Here is an 18,352-nt window from a genome sequence, read left to right on the forward strand (position 1 = left end):
TCACAAAATGCCTTCACAACGACCATATTTCCTCTCTTCTTTCCTCGCCGCCTTCCGTCCTCAAGGCCCTTCCATCTCAACAGCATCAACACACCAACATCAAGCAAACAAGCACGCCCGAGATACAACAGCAACAACGACATCCGCCACAGCCGCCGCTGTATCTTCAACGTCTACAACATCACCATCTACCTCGCCATCACATCATCACCAACAGCCTCAGCAACAACCAACCGCTTCAAGCGTCGCTATCCGCCCTCCCCGCAATACCGCATCCTCTTCACCTTCAACGTCCACCTCTCCTAGCCACGGCGCCGCCATTCCTATTCCTGGATCCTCTGCCCGGCGTGGGAGCGATAGCAGCAGTGAAGGTTTCCGCGATGTGATAGGCGCTGATAAATGGTATATCGGCGGACGCACTCCTGGCGGTGAGGAGAAGTTCTTCAAACTTGGCGTTATTCGTCGTGTGAGAAGCAACGATGGTCTAAGCTTGGATCGTTTAAGTTTATAAGCCGCGACACTGGATGGAATTTGATGGCCTTTTGTTTTTCTTACCTTCTCAACAAGCTGTGCATGGAGGATACGAATAAGTATCGCCCATGGCACGAGAAGTCCTTCATGATAAATGGAGAATTAGTGTCATTTTGACCTTGGAAATGGATTTGGGACACTCGACATGAAACTGGGTATGGATGGTTATGGATATGGTTACGGGTCGGTCAAGGTATAGGCCACGGGCACGGCGTTCTGGGTATGTTTTATAGTATGGCAAGACTTGAAGTCGCAGACATGCCTGCAAAGAGGAAAATACAAAAAGACTATCTTTTGCAACCACCACTTGACCTCTTATACCGCACAGGTCTACCACATAAACCGCTGGAGTCGACCACCATCCAGTACAGTGCCATCCTCTGCTTTCCACACGTACGGTTTAGTGAGGAAAATGTACCCCGTTACTGCATTGATCACGATAAACCAAAACGTCTCGAGTATAAGACGCAGATCATAGCGCTGGAGGAACAAGAGCAAGGGTTTGGTCTTTGGGTGTCTCTCCAGGGTAGCAGCAACACCTTCAGAGTCATGGTCATGGAATTTCCAAGCAGGTACAAGCAATCTCCACATCACCCAGGGGATGATGAAATACCGTGGTTCAACCAGAGGAGCTGTCATGAGCGACAGGGTTGTGGCAAGCAAGAAGATGAGACCCGTTGAGGTAGTAGCTGGTTCGACGGAGGCTAATAGAGGATCCTTCTTTAACGCTTGGCTTAGTTCTTGCTGTTGGTTTGCATCTAGATCTTTGACCTCGGCAGGAGGTGCAGCATCAGTTTGTTGCGGCGATGCACCGCGGTTTGTAAAGGCAGGATGGTTGAGAAATGGGGACTTTCCGTCTCCTTTCGAATATGCAGAGCACGCAGGTCCATGCATAGTCATAAACCACTGCGAACACCCAGCCATAGTACCCCAAGTCATCCAACGGGCCACAGTGTAGGGAATGACCAAGGCGAATCGAATCCAAGCAGCCCGTCGGATGGTGTATCGAAAGACGTAGAACATGTAATGGCGGTTGTCAGCCAGAGTAAATGGGTGGATGATGGTATTGTAATGGACGATGCCAAATGAGAAAATGATGGTTCCAAGAAGATAAAGGGGCCAAAGGAAGATTTTGCTGCCGAAAACCACTTCGAAATATTGCAATTCCTTCGACGGCTGCGGGTATTCGCTGCCCGGCGCATCAACTGCTACATCCCCCTTAGAGTTAGAGACCTTGCTGCTAGATTTTCTAGACAGAGACTTGTTGGATGAGGACGAGATAGACCAAGACGAAGTCTTCATGTAGAGAAGGCGACGTAGGGCGTTGGCCAAGGGGAGAGCGTATGGAATGAGGAGCGGTAGAGAAAAAAAGGCGAAGAAGGGCCAGATGTAGAGCATTTGTGGAAGATGAATAGTAGCAACATGGTTAGACTTGTCTCCTACTGCTTGTTAATTCTAAACGCGGTAGCAAAGTTCAAACAACTTACCAAGCACAACACCGCCATTCCAAGCAACAAAGGATCCGAATAATAAAAGAGTGGTGATATAGGGCCATATCTGCCGAATGACGCGAATCGGGTTACAGAGCGCCGCGATACCCAGACTCAGTACGCAAAAGATCATGTCTGATTTTCGATTAGTGATGACCTGGACATTTGTTACTTTGGCTTACCATCCGGCCACATTGCATGTAGTGGCGGGTCGTGAACATCCCCAAGAGAACATCTCCAAGCATAGTGCTTTAGTTGCTCGGAAAGTGTTAGGATGACTGGTTGGTCAACTCGTTCTGGTCTCAGAGTCTTGACGGCATGGACAGCTTCCAAACCACCCATGAACACAACCACCCAGAAGACGTTTGTTTGGCGAAAGAAGAGTGTAAAGACACCGAGAGAAATCGTTACCAGGTCACTGAGAACCGAGTTTTGATCTCGTCCGATGCGTTTCAAGTGGTTTAGAAACGCGACTAGGACAGCTGCAGTAGAGGCAACATCGGTGTAGTACAGACCGGAAAAGAAGAAAAGAAGAGGGAAAAAGGCAATATTAAAGGCAGTGTGGACTGCATACTGAGAAGTATTGCTCAGTCTGGTAGAAAAGCGAGCTTCGTAAAGCCGTGCCTCGATCTCACGACGGCACTGCAAAGCCAAGTAGGCCAGGACCGCCAGTGCAAAGACATTGAAGGCCCGTAAATTCTGCACGCTGCAGGCATAGTCAAGATATCCATTTCGCTGGACGACTCCAGGAGTAATCAGGGAGACGAGATAACTGGTTATCTATTAGTTCTTGAGCACAATGACTCCTTGCACGCTGAGACTCACAGGCCTGGGGGTGTCGTGATCTTGTCATCCCATTCTAAAAACCGACCCTGGCAGTACTTCTGCGCCTGCGGTATGTGAAAGATCTCATCCTATCATAAATCAGTCTCTGCCATCTGCCGACATGTGGGAGACTCACCAGGTAGGGTTCAGGGACCAGCTTCGTTACGAGATATAGCCAGGGGATAGAAGCAAGATGAAGCAAATAGACAAAGAAGGCCAATAGTCGAGGATTCGAATTCTGAGGTTGATTTCGAGGCCAGATAACAAAAGGAAGAGCGAGGGCACCGACTAACACTGCGCGTATTGGTCGACTGAGCCAATTGCCAGTGAATAGCTCATACCAGTTTGAAGTCTGTGCTGGCGACGAGGATCCCATCTTGACAAGTGTTCAAGAGCACTTGACTGAGTCGCAAGGTTAATATTAACGAGTGAAGTCCCGCATGACCTAGAGGATAGAAAGTTTCGGTAGTGGGAGAAAGAATTAAATAAGTTAAGAAAAAGGTTATATAATGATCGGTGGTAGAATCGGCGAGGTATGGATGTAAGCAGATGCCTCGTGGTTGTAGGGGAGAAAACAGTGTTTCGCAGTCAGCATGTGCACTGTACCTTGTACAAGGTCACTAACAACAATTACACCAGGCTCGCGACTCACGATGACGCCGATATTGGGGAAACGACATAATATATAGCAAGCAAGAATAAACATTCATTATACTTCCTTTTTATTATCACATAATACTTAGTATATATCTTACTTATATGTTGCCTGTTCTTGCTCATGATTCTACTTAACCACTTAAACGTCGACCAATCACGGACGCTACATTTCACAGCATAAATAATTTCAAGGCTCAGAACATGTCTATTGAGATATCTTTACAAGGAGAACCGGTAACGGCGCTGAGCAACGTCTATCTTCCGCAATACACCAGTTGATTTAGAAGGGCTAGTTATGCAATTAGTGTCTGGCCTCAATGGTTCCTCGATACGCATGAGACTTACGTTGTCGGCGGGGTGGACCTCCTTTCGAAAGAAGCCACCAAGGACGGGGATCTTCTGTAGGGGGGGTTAGTATCTCAAACAAGATCCGGCATTCGTATGGTCATTTCATACCTGGAGGATATCACGCTGCACACGGGGGATACCGTTGGCGAAGAGCATGACACCAACAGCGGCAGGGGCACCGTACATGGCCAGACGGGAAGCACTGAACGGTGCTGTTAGTATTTGTTCGCAAAGGTGCATTCGGTCGTCCAGCATGATCGTCGGTCGATTCAATTCAATCCCCCTCGCCCATAATGTCGGTCTCCCGCGGTTGTACATCGAAAGGATCCGGGGAAACGGAAGGGAGGTTGGCGTTCGACTCGTTCGTATGCTTTCGGTTCCCGATTGACTTTTGTTGCAGGATTTGAACTCACATTCGGAAGGCAGACTGAGCAGTGTAGCCAGCGAGGTTGGGCTGAGCATGGTACCTATTTCAGAACATTAGCCAACGTCACTATTTCCAGATCCAAATCTGCCATTATTCGATATCTCCAAAGTCACAGTTCGCTCGTATAATTGTGGAAACTCGTCGTTGGTCTTTTCGAGAACGGTAGAGGGACAAGACATACTTAGGACCATAGTTGCTCTTGAATTCCGCCATGCGGATGGGAGTCTGTCAATAATCACGTCAGTTTATGATCGGTTGGTCGACGATGCCGGAGGTCATTGGTGATGGTGGAAGGGTCGCTGTGGATGACTGTATCGGGGAGATCGGACGTACGTAGGAAACCATCTTGAATCGTAGGGCGGTGGAAGCCTGTGTCGTCGTTCAATTGCTCGTCGATTTCGTCGTCGTCAAAGAATGGCCTTCGATGCGCGAGTTTGCCGAACGGGAAAGATCGGGTTTGGCCTCAGGCGTGAAAAGAAGCTCTGAAGCAGCTGTCCAATGAATGCACATGCTTCCGACCCACTATCACTCTCCAGCTACGTCCTGCTCCAACTTAGCAGCCTTGTATTCTTTTATTTACTTTCATATCACTTTTTGTATCATCTCGATCTGTCGCGCCGGCTTTCGATATACCTGTGATGGACACATATATCGATGGTCGCTTCGAGCGCCTCGAAAAAGCACTTGCAAATTTAATTGATTCAGTCACCAAGTTTCATCCTTCTATACACCAAGGTGATGAACTCGACGCAGCGGACAAAGAGTTAACGAAGGGCTTGGAAGAAGGTAGCTTACTTTGGCCCAATAGAGTAGCTAATTTTGAACCTGTGACTGACCGCGACATTAGTGCAAACTCACCAGAACAACTACCTACGTATACAACAACTGCGCGAATCCTCAGCAGCCCTCGATACCCAGATCCGCGAAACACTCTCCAACCTCGCGACCACTCGCAAGGATATTGTCACGACGCACACCACAACCTTCCCCGCTGGCCCTACCTATGCCATCGCTTACGAGGAGCTGCTCAACTATGCTAGGCGTATCAGTAAAACGACTATGCCCCCTGCTGGTACCATAAAGGCTGTGCCAGCAACAGTAGCACCTCCTACGCCCGAGGGCCAAACGCCTGGCGTTCAGACCCCTGGACCCGATTCGCAAACCGCGTCTGTCATGACACCCTCTGCACCTCCGTCGTCCCAGGTTCAAAGCCCGGCAGTCATGAACGGTACACCGCATGTTTCACAAGACCCTGCAACACAACAGTCTGCAATGTCCGCCAACACTAGCCTTCCCAGCGAGTGGACCCAGTTCTTGAACCCCTTGACCGATCAGATCTTTCTTCCATGGCCAAACGATCTTCAACTTGGCGCAGGCGCTCTGGCTGCCCATCAAGTCTTGCTAGAGCAAGGCATCAACCCCAAGGGATACGATCCAGCGGAAGAAGAAGAGCGCAAGCGCCTCGAGGAAGAAGAAAGAAAGAAGAAGGAAGAAGAGGACCGTATCGCCCAGGAAGAGCGAGAGAAGAAGCTCCGTGAAGAACGCGAGCGCCAGCGCATCGAGAGGGAACGCCAAAGAGAGAAGGACCAAGAGGCCTGGAGGCGCGCAAGTCTCGTCGGTGGTCCGGCTGCTCCTGGCGAGCAGAGGAGCCCGACTGGACCTCCGCAACAAAAGGCTCAGTTCCAGTTTACTAATTTGGACGATTTGGACGACGATGACGACGATGATTGAGCAACAATTAAAATAAAAAGTCAAAGAATTTTGATATCTATAACGAGCTTGAAGAAATGCAAAAACAATACCCCTCATCAATAGCCAACCTGGCTCAGGCTTTTTGGACCATTTTAAACCATCTAAGTGAGAATATATCTACTCCGTACTTGTAGCGAATCAACGCAACACCTCGGGTCCTTTTTCACCATGGTCTAGCCGCTGTACCTCTTGTTGCCACATACGATACGGCTCACGGTAAACACAAATTCCAGACGCTGGTCGTACATGTGTTGTTACAAACGCCGTATCCCGCCTCTTTCATAAATCACTTGTCGTTGATGTTTCATTCTGTCCTGGCATTGGCGTAAACTTGTATCTTAGTCGATCTTGATGGAAGAGTAGATCTTGCGAATAAACCACCAACTGGCAAAGTAGCCGATTGAGCCTGGAAAAGTTAGGCTTGGATGATTAGTGTTTGGAAGACAGCACTTACCAGTAAGAATGAAGAACAGGAATGAGATGATGGCGCTGTAGCCCACATAGAGCACAATACCAGCAAATCCACTTGCTCTGACCTTTGTAACGAGGTACAAAAGGCAGTTTAAGAAGATGTAGCCACCACTCATGCCTGCTGCAAGGAAAGACCTCCACTGCCAGTTGTAGTTCTCGGAGCATAGCAAGAAATACACCATGAGAATAGTAACAGCAGCACAGACAACGATCATGAGACCGTAGCAGAGAAAGAGGAATCCGAACATGTAGTAGATCCTGCTGAACCAGATCGAGTTCATAATGAAGAACAGCTCGACGAAGATGGCACCAAAGGGAAGAAGACCGACGATAAGCACGCTAGGTACGGGCTTGAGGTATGTGCTGACAGGGGGGATCTGTCGAGGGATCTGGTTGGTGCGAACGGGAGGCTCGAATTGAGGAGAGCGGAATCCGAGCCAGGAGCCACCAAAGGAGAGGGGAATTGAAATGATGAACCAGATGGCAACGATCACAAGCATAGTTGTAAAGGGAACTGCACCTGATGACTCCTTGGCCCACAGGAAGAGGTTCAAGAGGAAGAAGCTGGAAAAGACGACACCAGGGACCAGGATAGGGGTCAAGGCAATGTTCAACTTCCAGGCTTCACCCTGCCAGGCCTTGTAGGTTCGAGCAGAGACATAGCCACCGACAAAACCAAGGAAAGTGTACATGATAATCATGGTAGTTCCAAGGTATCCACGGTTTGAGGGGGAGAGGAATCCAAGGAGGGCAAAGAGAATAGTGCATCCGGCCATGCAGAACAGCTGAACACCGTTACCTGCTAGGACCGAAAGCAGGAGAGGTCGCGAGGGGGTTCGGAAGACATCGCCATGGACCAACTTCCAGCCAGAGTCCTCCTGCACGCCATCCTCAACGACTGAAGTACCACCAAAGTCATCGAGATCGATCTGGTCGAGTCGGTTATAACGAGCAATGTCCTTCTTCAGTGCGCGCACAAGAATAGACATGACTGTTAGGACAAGGATCACAACAATGATGGCTGTGTCGATGAGCCAGAACCAGTGGATCTTGGGATCGAATACGTGCAGGTATTTGTCCCAACGAGTAGCCCAGGCAGTCTCGGACTTGCGCCAGAAGACACTGTAGCTGAAACCGACATGCTGCTCCTTGCCATTCAGAACGATGGGCGGGTGGTTACCGCAATCAGCTTTGCCGCTGTACTCCTTGGAACTAGGTTGCACAATCACACCAACCACACGGCGCTGATTGGGATCCTTGTTGACCTCGTGATACTCGACGACAATTTCGTAGTGGTTGTTGAAGAGGATGTTGTCGTCCTTGTCGTCTTGGCCAAGCAAGAACCGAGGGTTGTAAAAGGTAGTTCCAGTCAACTGATCAAGAACTTCCTGGCCAGCTGGCAGTCCATCCACCAGCCATTCCAAACTGTAGCCTTGTTCGATGCGACTCTTGACAAAGTTGATTGATTTCTCAGGATAAGTCACTTCGCAAAGGGGTTTGCAGGTCTCATTCTTGCCCATGATAAGCTCAAATGGAGAAGTCATGATGCGATCTCCGAAGAGAATACTACCCAGGCTTTCCGAAACATCCTCAGGACCATCTTTGGGTTGACAGAATTGGAACGCAGGATGGTAGTAGTCGTAGGAGACAACGGCGTGAAGTCGAGGGTCTTGCGATCGGTCGACTGGCTTGATGCTGTTGACGTAAAGCGGAACTTTGTCTCCCTCTTTGTAGGTAGCTGGGGCGACACCGGGCAGATAGAAGGCTGAAGTTAACTGTGGTATGGCGAGTAGCGATGTTAAAAGCGCCTTTGAAGGCGCAAACCCTCCGAAATGCATCCTGGAGAGTTTATCATGCACAGGCTTGCGAGCGTTGAATAAGGAGTGTTGCGAAAAGAGGCACCGAAACTATCGTATCAAGCTCCAAGCTGACGACGACTTGCGCGACCCGCAATTTGGAGATAACGAGAGGCTGTAATTGGGATATGAGCAAGATTCCCGATTCTGGCACTGGCGCTTGTCAGTTCTTCTCTCTTTTTGTTCGCCAAAGATATAAAAGACTGTATGCTTAATCAAGCCAGCAATATAGCTGCGGAAGTGAGACGTACAGGGAGCTTCATTGTACCTGCTGTAATCTGGCCAAGTTCCAGGGAACTATTGGCTTAGTCAGGGGAGCGAGCCACCCGACTATTCATCAAAGCAGGGGGTCTGTGGCGCTCGAAGTTTGCGCCGCACCAACGTGGAACCAAGTCGAGAAAGCCCCGCTAAAAAGTTGGTGCTCCAAACTTTTTGACGAGACATCTTTTCTTGACTGTCTAGAGATTTACCATCTCAGGCAACCAAATCACCATGGCAGCCCCTACAACATTACCGGCGCTTCTGACGTCTCTGACACAGTCGCTTTCTTCGGCGCTTGATGTTACACCCAAGCTCGCATCCATCGAACACCAGAAAGACGGTATTTCTCTTCTCGATGTTAAGAACGAGCTCCTTCTTTCATACCTACAAAACCTGGTCTTCTTGATCCTACTCAAGTTGCGCAACTCAAAAACGAACTCGGAAAATGCCGACGATAGCGACTCCGAACTCGACGAATCTGTTAGATCAAAGTTGATAGAGCTCCGGCTCTATCTTGAGAGGGGAGCAAGACCTTTGGAAGAGAAACTGCGCTTCTCCATTGACCGATTCCTCCGAACAGCAGACGATGCGGAGCGTGAGAGACAGGCAAAGGAGGCCAGGGCTGCGGCAGGATCGGATTCTGAGGAGGAAGAGGAAGATTCAGAGGAAGAGGCAGACGCTGAGAAACTGTCTCATAAGCCTGGCAACTTTGGCGCCATGGCCGACGATGTCACTGCCCGCCGTGCAGAGCGCAATGGAGGAGCTGCAGGTGTCTATCAACCTCCCAAGAGAGAGCGCCAAACAATGGAAGCGCCCCAGCGGCCACAGAAGTTCGACCGCCGTGCTGCCAAGTCACACACCATGGAAGAGTTCGTGGCTTCAGAGTTGTCCGCTGCTCCCTTGGCCGAGCCCAGTATTGGTACCACAATTGTACAGGGTGGCCGCAAGATGAAGACCGACTCACAACGAAAGGAGGAGGCCGAGCGCCGCGAATACGAAGAAATGAACTTTACACGTCTTCCCAAGGAGAGCAAGAAGGAGCGCGCCCAGAAGGCGAAGCAGGCTGGCCGCAGCAGCCGTATGCAATTCGGTGGCGAGGACTGGCACAATCTCGGAGAGGGTGTCGACCGTATCGACCGTCTTACCAAGGCCAAGAAGTCTGGTGGAAATGTTCGTGCGCTGCTGGACAAGAGCCGAAAGCGTGGAATCGATACAACAGATGGACCTCGTGGAAGCGGTATGGCGGGTGGTATGGGAGACAGGTTCAACAAGAAAGTCAAGGTCATGGAGGGCGGACGACGAGACCGTGGCAAGAACCGATAAAAAGACCGATCTTGAAAGATGTGTGTTTTCGTTGAGGGCTTTGGCAGATAATAAGAGCATTGTGTCTAGCATTTTACGGCTCTGTGGTGGCATAAAAGAATCAGTATCAAGAATATTTCGTATTTTCTGTCCAAGAAAAATCAATCAGTTTTAAAATATTCGTAAATCATTGGATTATCAATACTTTAATGACGCAAGAAGCTTCATCTTTGCCCATTATTGAAGCAATACTGAGGCAGTCTGAACGTTTGTATGACATGGATTTTGACCCTTGAACTGTTGATAAGATAAAGGTCTAAACTTTGGCGGGGGACGAATATGGAAATTTCTCTATCAACGATCGCCCCTCCCAGCTTCAGACGCTTCAACATTTAACGTAAAACCTGCTTTATTTCAAATAACGTTGTCGCAACGATTCTAAAGCTTCCTTGACTAGCTGCTGGCTTTACTACAGTATTAGCATCCAACTTTGGGTATAGACACTGCTGCTTTCTGCCGTACAGAGACATTGTCGCAAAGCAACCTTGCCAACCGACTCGTACTTCCAGGTCGAGAGATCGACCACCACGAGACACCACACGTCTGTGCTTGCAAGCCTATATCCTGACGAGCACCTTGAATCCATCAGAACTGAAAAGAGGATGTCTTCAGTAACGGATACACCAACTCCTACCGCCTCAATGGATGTCGATCAGATGGACGTCGATGCTACCGTCAAGCCTTCCACAACCAATAATGCGACGATGATAGACGACGACGATGACGATCCTGTGACTGCAACTTATAATGTCTTTATCAACCCTTCATTGCCGCTAGGCAGACGTCTTCTCGTTCTCCAGCACCCGAACCGCACCGATGAGGCTACCCGGCCGCCTCCCACCGAGCTGCGCGTCAAGGCCCAGGCCGGCATGGTCGAAGTTGACGTTCCCCTCGACAATACCGTAGCATACGATCGTGAGAAGGGGCTGAAGTGGGGTAAGACCCTGAACGCCTCTATGGCTACCAAGAACGGCGGCAGTCACGGTCTAGCTGGTGGTTTTGGCTTCGGCACTGTTCAAGCTCGAGGTGGGAGGAAGAAGGTGGACGAGGAGGATGAGGTTATGGACTGGACAGAGGCTGTTAGGCAGGACAAGGTGCTTCGTACACAGACACTGGGTGGGCAGTATCCCGAGTACAAGGAAGTTCAACATATGGTTGGTGTTTTCCAAGGCAGTAAGTCACAGCAGCTATTTCCGACCAATACGACTTCTAACCTGGAATGCAGAGGATCTACATCTTACGCCTGTATCATCGCTTGTTCACCTGCGACCTCAACTTCATCATATCGACGCAACTGTCCAGCAAGAACGACAGGCCGCAGCCACTAAAGACTCAGCTCCTACCACAGCAGGCGGCACTGCTCGTGCCATTCACATGACCGTCAAAGCCACTGGTGATGGTGAAACCGTGACTACAGAAACAATGGCCGACCGTCTACGCTCAGTGCAGACAGAGCACTGGCGCACAATGCATTACACAGATGAGAACGAGGAGGCCGCGTGGGAAGTTTATAACGAAAGCCTCTTCCTACGTCCTACTCAAGAAGACGGGGCGGAGGAAAAGGCTGATGATGCCGACAAGAAAGAACAGGCACTCGAGGAATCGGTACCCAAATTCGCCCGCCGATGGAACGATGATGATCTTCTTTATGCGGTCAGTGGAATTAAGAGACCAAAGACGCCCGAGCCTGTTGTTAAGGAGGAGCCCAAGTCAGCTCCCCCCAAGCAGCTACAGCAGCCGGCACCTGAGTCGGAAGAGGCACGCAAACCTAAGCTCCGTCCTCGTGGTGGAGCTGCAGGAGGCGTTGCTCGACGAGGAGGTAAACCCAGGGCTGCCACTTCAAAGACAGTCAACATTGGCGAATAAGAAGTTAGCCGCCATAATTGAAAGGGGGATTCGGGAAACTTTGCATAGGAAGGCGTATTAGGATCCATATCATACATAGACGGGAATGCAAATGGTACCACGGTACAGAAAAGCTGATTGCTTCAAAAAAACGCGTAAATTTTCAAGTACGATGTAAACTAATTCCTCGACGGACAAGAGTCCTCCCAAACTCTCCCCATGAGTAATAATGACCCGACATTGTCGGTATACACGAACGCTGTGAGCGCTCGCCATGTCGCTGTGAAGAATTTTGTACACCCAGTATGTCTTGCTGCCGATATTCTTTCGCCAGCATGTAAAGCCTGTTCGTTATGTACCATCCTGCTATCCCGGTTCTCTCGATGTTCATTCCTATATGCCAGCCCAGAAAAAAAGCCCAAGAATAACCGACACAAGCATATGTGCTTATGTAACATGTGTTTACTGAAGAAGTTCGACATCCAAGCCGATAGATCGCATGAATAGGTTGACACTGTTCAAGCGCTCAGCTCCCATGACAGGAGGCAGAGTCTTTGAAACAGTAACAGTGTCAAGCACACGGTCTTTGACGGCAAGGACCAAACGAGTTTGTTGATCGTGAGTGGCGCTTACACCCATGGCTGCAAGAAGCTGCCATACGTACACATCCTCTCCGGTGTTGACACTACCTGGGAAGATGTATGGAAGCGAAGGCTCGAGCCTGGTAAACAAAATTTCAAAGGTTCGGTCCCTATCACATGTTAGTAATGATAATATTTTGGAGTTGCAGATTGGCGTACCAGTTGTCCCATTGCTCAGGGGTGCCGGCTCCTGTTTGCTTGAGGAGTACAGCACGGCTAAGGATAAGCGTGAGCATGGAAACACCGATTCTTGATCTAGCAATGAGATCGACGTTGAGCTTTGTAGCAATAAGATTCAGGACACCGTCAACAATGTCCAAGCCAGTATCGTTGAAGTATTGCATGAGTGACGGCATGACAGTAGAAATGAAAAGCTCAATCTTCTCTCGCATCCTGGCATTAATTGTTGTCACCTCTCCTGGTGTAATGGCAGCACCCTGAACAACATCCAATTGGTCGAGGTGGTAAATGATCATCGTCAAAATGGTGGTTCGTTGTTCAAAAGAAAGATGGGGGAAAAGACGAGGGATAGCCTTCTCACCCTTGGCGCATGAGAGGAAAGCGATGAATGGGTGAGGAACAACAACACCGATCTGCTCATGAACCTTGAGTTCTTCCCAGAGCTTGGCATTGTAGGACTCCAAAATAATAGCCCACTCCTTGTGCTTGTTCTCGAGCTCCTCATCGGGGCTGGTCATCGGAGGTGGGATGAGTCTGACATGGTCTTCAATTTGCATAAGAGTCTGGTAAACCTTCTCAACGTTTCGCAAAATAGTCTTTCGGTCCAGGCTAGATCCCTTCTTGCCGTTGTTTGGTCGCTGGTGCTCGCTCTCGGTGCGCTTGATACTAAGCAGGGGCTTTGGTGTCTTGGCGTTACTGAAAGAAATCTTTCCCAGACTACCAGCAATGACAAGCTGAGGGTTCTTAGGCTTATTCTTGGCGGCCTCCACAGCTCGCTGCACCTGCTGCTCCATTCGTTGGAAGTGGTTCTCGGCAGGTCGACCGTGGCGTCGCATACCACCCTGGCGGCTACCAGTCTGGTACAGGTAGGTTTGGGCAAAGTTGCTCAAGGGCTGACTAGGGTTCTGGCGCTGACCAGCTCGGATATGACTGAAGACTTGGTAGTAGAAATCCTCGGCAATTGAGGCATCAGATCCCTCTACAGGGTTACCAGTAGCAGAAACGAGCTGTTGGAGCTGAATTCGGGTGATGAAGTTCTTGTCTTGGGGTGTCATCAAACCGTTATCCTTGGACAGAAGCCAAATCTTGTGGTTACGCTTAGCCCTCTTGGTCTCCTGATCGAGGAAAGCAGCCTTCTCTTCTTCAGACATTTGCTGCATCTGAGGATGAGCCTGCAACTGGGCAGCGCTAGGAACAGCACCGTGGGACTGTTTAGCACCCTGGCCCTGCTGATGTGGTGCATGTGCATCCGAGCCAGTGCGGGTGGGGTTCTGTAGAATCTGTGTTGGGTTGGCATGGGGTTGTTGGTGATGCTGTACAGGAGTTCCTTGAAGTCCAGGGGCTGGCGGCGTGGACTTTGACTGCGTACTTTGAGGTCTCTGCAGAATGGCCACGGGATGGCCGTGTCCATGGGCTTGAGGAGGTTGGTGCTGATGACCAGCGAAGCCGGGAGGAGGCTGCTGGTAGGAGAGATCTGCGGCATGAGGCTGAGGAGTATGTTGCATGGGCTGAGATCGCATGGCAGCCTCGACCTCCTCCAAGCTCATGACCTTTCGGCTAGCACCATGTTGAACAGGCTGGGCTGCAGGAACAGGGGCGGGCGATGCTTGCTGCGCAGGCTTGGAAGGACCAATACCCCAGATACTGCGGTCAACGTGCAGGTCGGGAAGCGGTTCGGGTTCGCGGTATTTCTCATAACCAGATCGCACAGGCTGTTGTTGGAAGGGTTGCTGTTGATAAGGTTGGCCAGAGTAGTATGATTGGTAGTCAGTGGGCGCATATTGGTCAACTGGAGGAGGTGCCTGAGCTAGTTTGGCGGTTGGTTTCTGTCGATGGAAGCGGACGTGCTCCTCCTCTATCGCATCAGCAACCTTGGCAGTTTGACCAAAGAAATCAAAGTCGTTGCCAGCATTGCGGGAAACTGCTGGGCCACTGTCTCCAAAGGTATCGTCATTGAAAGCGTCGCCGGTCTCTTCGAGCTGATCACCAAGACCATCATACGTCTCCTCAAAGTCTAGAGCATCATCGTCTCCATCTTTGCCTGACAGCCCAGCAAATGGGTCGTGGGCTTGGGAGAAGCCTGGCGCAGCCGTGTTATGGCGCGCGTTATCAAAACCGAAAAAGGACATCTTGAAAGAATTTGGGCAGGTGGACGTCAATTGTACTATGAAAGAAATTAGTACAGACGCCAGTTCAGCTGCTGTCGCTTTGAGTTCCGTGCCCCGCTCGAGGTTTCGTCAGGAAACGCCCCATAGACTTGCTAAGCCCAATTCCTCAGGTTTTGGCCACTTTTTGTCAATGGAATGGTGTCCGAATTTCTGCAATGCTCGAATTCTCTGCTTCTCACTAGATTCTGCTTATTGATCGAATATCGTGAAACACATTATTCTTGTCGGCGCCGAGTTGCTGCAGTTTGTATTACCATGGGTGGTACATACAAGACCAGAACCAGCAATCTTCCCCGAAGTCATTGTTGTAAGGTTTCTTCGTTGATAGAAGCTTAATCGTCGAGGGATTTTGACTTTGAATCGAAGGGCGTCGAGAAGTGTCTCGGGCACATATAGCAAGGGTGCCCGGGGCAGAGCAGGCAGGGCCGGAAGCATCAGGCGAGAAGGTCACTCACCACTAAGAGAAAGAGATATGTTCAGGATCGTTCAGAGCGCACAAATCTATCATGATGTCTTCCAGTAGATTGGGTTCAAAAAGGTTGCGTCGTAGCCAGGCATGCAAAGGGAGCACTGTTGTGGCTGTAGCAGAGGCTTGGAAGAATCTCGAAGCTCTATTGGGAAGATTTTTGGTCGTAAACTGAAGAAGGCCAGCTGGAAGAGCGCGCTGCGTTACTGTTGCGCGGCGAAGCTCTGAAGCCAACGATGATGCGACGAAGTGCCAACGTTGTTCTCCAAGCCCGCTTCCCCACTGTGAGTCGAAGTGGTGCAAACACACACGTGCACTGTCACGTGCAGCGCATGTTGAAGCATTTGTTAATTGCTTCAATGACGTCTGATTGTTGGGTTATTGCAGTGCATTGTTTACTTGATTGGATTGTTTGTTAATGCACCTTGTTGTGTTTTTTGAAATATCAATTGTCACAATACCCAACAATGCAAACGAACAAACATATCGCTACGTACCTACCGGTTGAAATGGCGGAACTACGAGTTAATTCCAGCAATGCAACGTTTGAGTATATCATCAATGCCTAGTAGCAAGTCTCGATTTTCTTTGATCGGGCGGACTTGTGGTACAAGACTACTTCTCAGGTCTTTGTCATTGACCCGGTTAGTAACATGATATACGACTGCCTTACAACTACACCTCTCTGGAGGCAATCTTGAACATACCTAGGTACAACTCTTTGGCAAATTTAGTAGATATTCCAGCAAGAAGCAGTCAGGACTATTTTGTATTAGAGGTCGACAACTCGAATTATTTGAAGATCGGCAAGTCTTGTCGTTCTATTCCGGGTTCCAATATCATCTATGGCAGGGGAGTTCACTAATACAATGTAACACATATTCATGTATCTGATCTTTGCCATGGACTCTCGGCATTGTTTCAATTGACTTAGTAGGTAACAATAACGACTGGACAGATGAACTGGCGATTCGAGAACAGGCCTGCGAGACCTTCAATCGGCCTTTTGCCGAAGGCATGGATACTCAAGTCGGAGGCAAAAGATGGAAGAAGCTCATCCAACATTTCCCCCAGTGTTTTCATCAGACAATGAAAGGGCACACAGCAAGGCAATACCTACTGCGGGAGGGAGGGTTGTACTCTGTAGTGGGGAGAAAGCTGCAATAATTGTTACAGGCTGGTTGCGGCGTTCCTTGACACAAGGTTATTAAAACCTGCCAACCCAAAACAAACCCAGAAAACAAAAAGGGGCACATCCAACTCATCAACAAATACGAGAACAACTGGTGATGCATTCAACCTGCAGCACTTGCCCACATCGGGCACGGATTTTCTACATGGCCAATCTTCGACTTTGAGGCTTGAAGTTTCGACAGATCTTTCATTCCAAACAATCCGAAAGACCTATGGCGTATCTCGAAACCATAGATGCTGGCTGTCCAACTATACGATCCAAGAAAACGGCACAGGAAGACATGTTCCAAGATGGGGGACCCTTGTCCCTGTCCACGATCAATCCTGCTGTCGTAATCCTCACAACCAACCCACCTTTCTTCAAATGCTGGCGTGAAAATAAGCCAAAGGTTTACCATGGAATCCGTTAGACTCAGTCCAAAGCGTCTGGACTCAATAATGGATTCTAAGATGGAAGCCATTCATTACTTGTTGAGCTGCGCTAGCAAACTTACCCCCTGAACGTCAGGCTAAAATTCTACAAGGCGTCTTTCAGCTGATGAGAATTGTTTCCAGAGAGCAGGTACTTTAATCTTGGACGTAAACGGTATAGTCAATCAGGTACTATTCGTTTAGCCCCTGTAAAGAGATGCCTGGAATCCTTGATCAGTGAAATTCTTATCGCTTTCTGGTCTTGCGGTACCTGATTGACGGGTGCGACGATCCCGTTGCAGGGCGTTCCCCAGAACACGCTGTTCATCTCACATTCCAATACGTAGCCTGCGTCCCTGTCCGGTTCTAGCAACCTGCTTTGCGCCTCTGAATGCAATTGATTGTTCTTGTTATTACATTGATGGCATCTCTTCTGACGAGCCTATACATGGTCCCTCGTAACTCTCCTTTTTCATTCACAGTGCACTGTCGTCTTTAATTTACAGCATTCATATTGGGCGAGACTGTCTGTGGTTCATCCTTAAGGGATCTTTTTTTAGTTCAGCCCATCTGCCTTAACTGGCTCCCTTGTAGTGGAGGTGTACTTTTTCCCCGTGCGCAACAGAAACGTCGACTTTGGAACATCCATCTTCTTTTTCTTCTCTTCAAACCTCCCACTTCATTTCAACTCTTCTTTTATCTGGCGATTTTGTGTCGTCAAGTCTTTTTTCATCATGGCAGCCGGTCATACGCGCTATGTGCGCTATATTGCGCTTGCGCTCTTCGTATGTTGACTCTCTCGCAAGGCTCATGGCAGCTGACGTTGCCACCTGCTAACTCGACTCCTTTTAAGACCCTTACTATGTTCTACTTCTTCTCCAATTCCAAGATCGATACCATCCCCGTCCGTGGTAGTGTCAACAGCTTCCCAGGCGGTCCTGGAAGTTCTAGCAACCAACAAGCCCCCGGCACAGTTCCTAAGACCAACGATGCTGGCAACAATGTCAACTTCCCCGGCCAGGGAGCACCTGCTGCTGAAGAAGGTGATACTGCTCTCACCAAGGACGAAACCCCCGCCCAGAAGCCTGCTGGTGAGGCAGCTTCTGGTGGTGATGTCCCTGCCTCTGAAGCTCCCAAGGTCCCTGCCGAGGCTCCCGTCTCAAGCGAGCTCGCCGAGGCTCCTTTGGCTATGTCCCCCAACGACCCTGGCTGGAGCAACCTCCAGGGCACCGCTCCCGGTCCCCGTATGAACGCTACATTTGTCACTCTTGCTCGTAACCAAGATGTTTGGGAAATTGCCGAGTCAATCCGCCAGGTCGAGGATCGTTTCAACCGCCGATACAACTATGATTGGGTTTTCCTCAACGACAAGCCTTTCGACGAGCAGTTCAAGAAGGTCACCACTTCTCTCTGCTCTGGCAAGACTCACTACGGATTAATCCCTGAGGAGCACTGGTCTTTCCCTGA

At 49.6% G+C, this 18,352-nt stretch overlaps 8 protein-coding genes and 1 pseudogene across 9 annotated transcripts; 5 read left to right on the forward strand and 4 right to left on the reverse strand.

Moving 5' to 3' along the window:
• Window positions 1-7: 7 nt before the first annotated feature.
• On the forward strand, window positions 8-511 carry FGSG_09669 (uncharacterized protein; the record flags this gene model as incomplete). The annotated part of the gene is made up of 1 exon (XM_011329735.1): window positions 8-511. The coding sequence occupies one exon, from the start codon at window positions 8-10 to the stop codon at window positions 509-511; it is 504 nt and encodes a 167-aa protein (XP_011328037.1).
• Window positions 512-861: 350 nt separating this feature from the next.
• FGSG_09668 (alpha-1,2 glucosyltransferase ALG10) lies at window positions 862-3,222 on the reverse strand (the record flags this gene model as incomplete). Its single annotated transcript, XM_011329736.1, has 5 exons — window positions 862-1,973; window positions 2,019-2,156; window positions 2,204-2,793; window positions 2,847-2,935; window positions 2,983-3,222. The coding sequence occupies 5 exons, from the start codon at window positions 3,220-3,222 to the stop codon at window positions 862-864; spliced, it is 2,169 nt and encodes a 722-aa protein (XP_011328038.1).
• Window positions 3,223-3,691: 469 nt separating this feature from the next.
• Window positions 3,692-4,702, reverse strand: FGSG_09667 (uncharacterized protein). Its single transcript, XM_011329737.1, has 6 exons — window positions 4,612-4,702; window positions 4,460-4,503; window positions 4,265-4,318; window positions 3,960-4,053; window positions 3,849-3,902; window positions 3,692-3,792 (listed from the first exon to the last, which is right to left on the reverse strand). The coding sequence occupies exons 1-6, from the start codon at window positions 4,621-4,623 to the stop codon at window positions 3,784-3,786; spliced, it is 267 nt and encodes an 88-aa protein (XP_011328039.1). The 5' UTR covers window positions 4,624-4,702; the 3' UTR covers window positions 3,692-3,783.
• A 214-nt stretch (window positions 4,703-4,916) lies between these two features.
• FGSG_09666 (uncharacterized protein) lies at window positions 4,917-6,009 on the forward strand (the record flags this gene model as incomplete). The annotated part of the gene is made up of 2 exons (XM_011329738.1): window positions 4,917-5,064; window positions 5,126-6,009. The coding sequence occupies 2 exons, from the start codon at window positions 4,917-4,919 to the stop codon at window positions 6,007-6,009; spliced, it is 1,032 nt and encodes a 343-aa protein (XP_011328040.1).
• A 359-nt stretch (window positions 6,010-6,368) lies between these two features.
• Window positions 6,369-8,339, reverse strand: FGSG_09665 (uncharacterized protein; the record flags this gene model as incomplete). Its single annotated transcript, XM_011329739.1, has 2 exons — window positions 6,369-6,436; window positions 6,485-8,339. 2 exons carry the CDS (start codon window positions 8,337-8,339, stop codon window positions 6,369-6,371), a joined length of 1,923 nt encoding a protein of 640 aa, XP_011328041.1.
• Window positions 8,340-8,799: 460 nt separating this feature from the next.
• FGSG_13623 (uncharacterized protein) lies at window positions 8,800-10,109 on the forward strand. Its single transcript, XM_011329740.1, has one exon. It carries the CDS (start codon window positions 8,850-8,852, stop codon window positions 9,939-9,941), a length of 1,092 nt encoding a protein of 363 aa, XP_011328042.1. The 5' UTR covers window positions 8,800-8,849; the 3' UTR covers window positions 9,942-10,109.
• Window positions 10,110-10,582: 473 nt separating this feature from the next.
• Window positions 10,583-11,846, forward strand: FGSG_13622 (uncharacterized protein; the record flags this gene model as incomplete). The annotated part of the gene is made up of 2 exons (XM_011329741.1): window positions 10,583-11,153; window positions 11,206-11,846. The coding sequence occupies 2 exons, from the start codon at window positions 10,583-10,585 to the stop codon at window positions 11,844-11,846; spliced, it is 1,212 nt and encodes a 403-aa protein (XP_011328043.1).
• A 441-nt stretch (window positions 11,847-12,287) lies between these two features.
• On the reverse strand, window positions 12,288-14,775 carry FGSG_09663 (uncharacterized protein; the record flags this gene model as incomplete). The annotated part of the gene is made up of 2 exons (XM_011329742.1): window positions 12,288-12,576; window positions 12,626-14,775. 2 exons carry the CDS (start codon window positions 14,773-14,775, stop codon window positions 12,288-12,290), a joined length of 2,439 nt encoding a protein of 812 aa, XP_011328044.1.
• Window positions 14,776-17,619: 2,844 nt separating this feature from the next.
• FGSG_13621 (hypothetical protein) lies at window positions 17,620-18,352 on the forward strand (annotated as a pseudogene; the record flags this gene model as incomplete). Its single annotated transcript has 2 exons — window positions 17,620-17,670; window positions 17,739-18,352.

Source organism: Fusarium graminearum, chromosome 4 (assembly GCF_000240135.3).
Source record: "Fusarium graminearum PH-1 chromosome 4, whole genome shotgun sequence".
NCBI classification, from domain to species: domain Eukaryota; kingdom Fungi; phylum Ascomycota; class Sordariomycetes; order Hypocreales; family Nectriaceae; genus Fusarium; species Fusarium graminearum.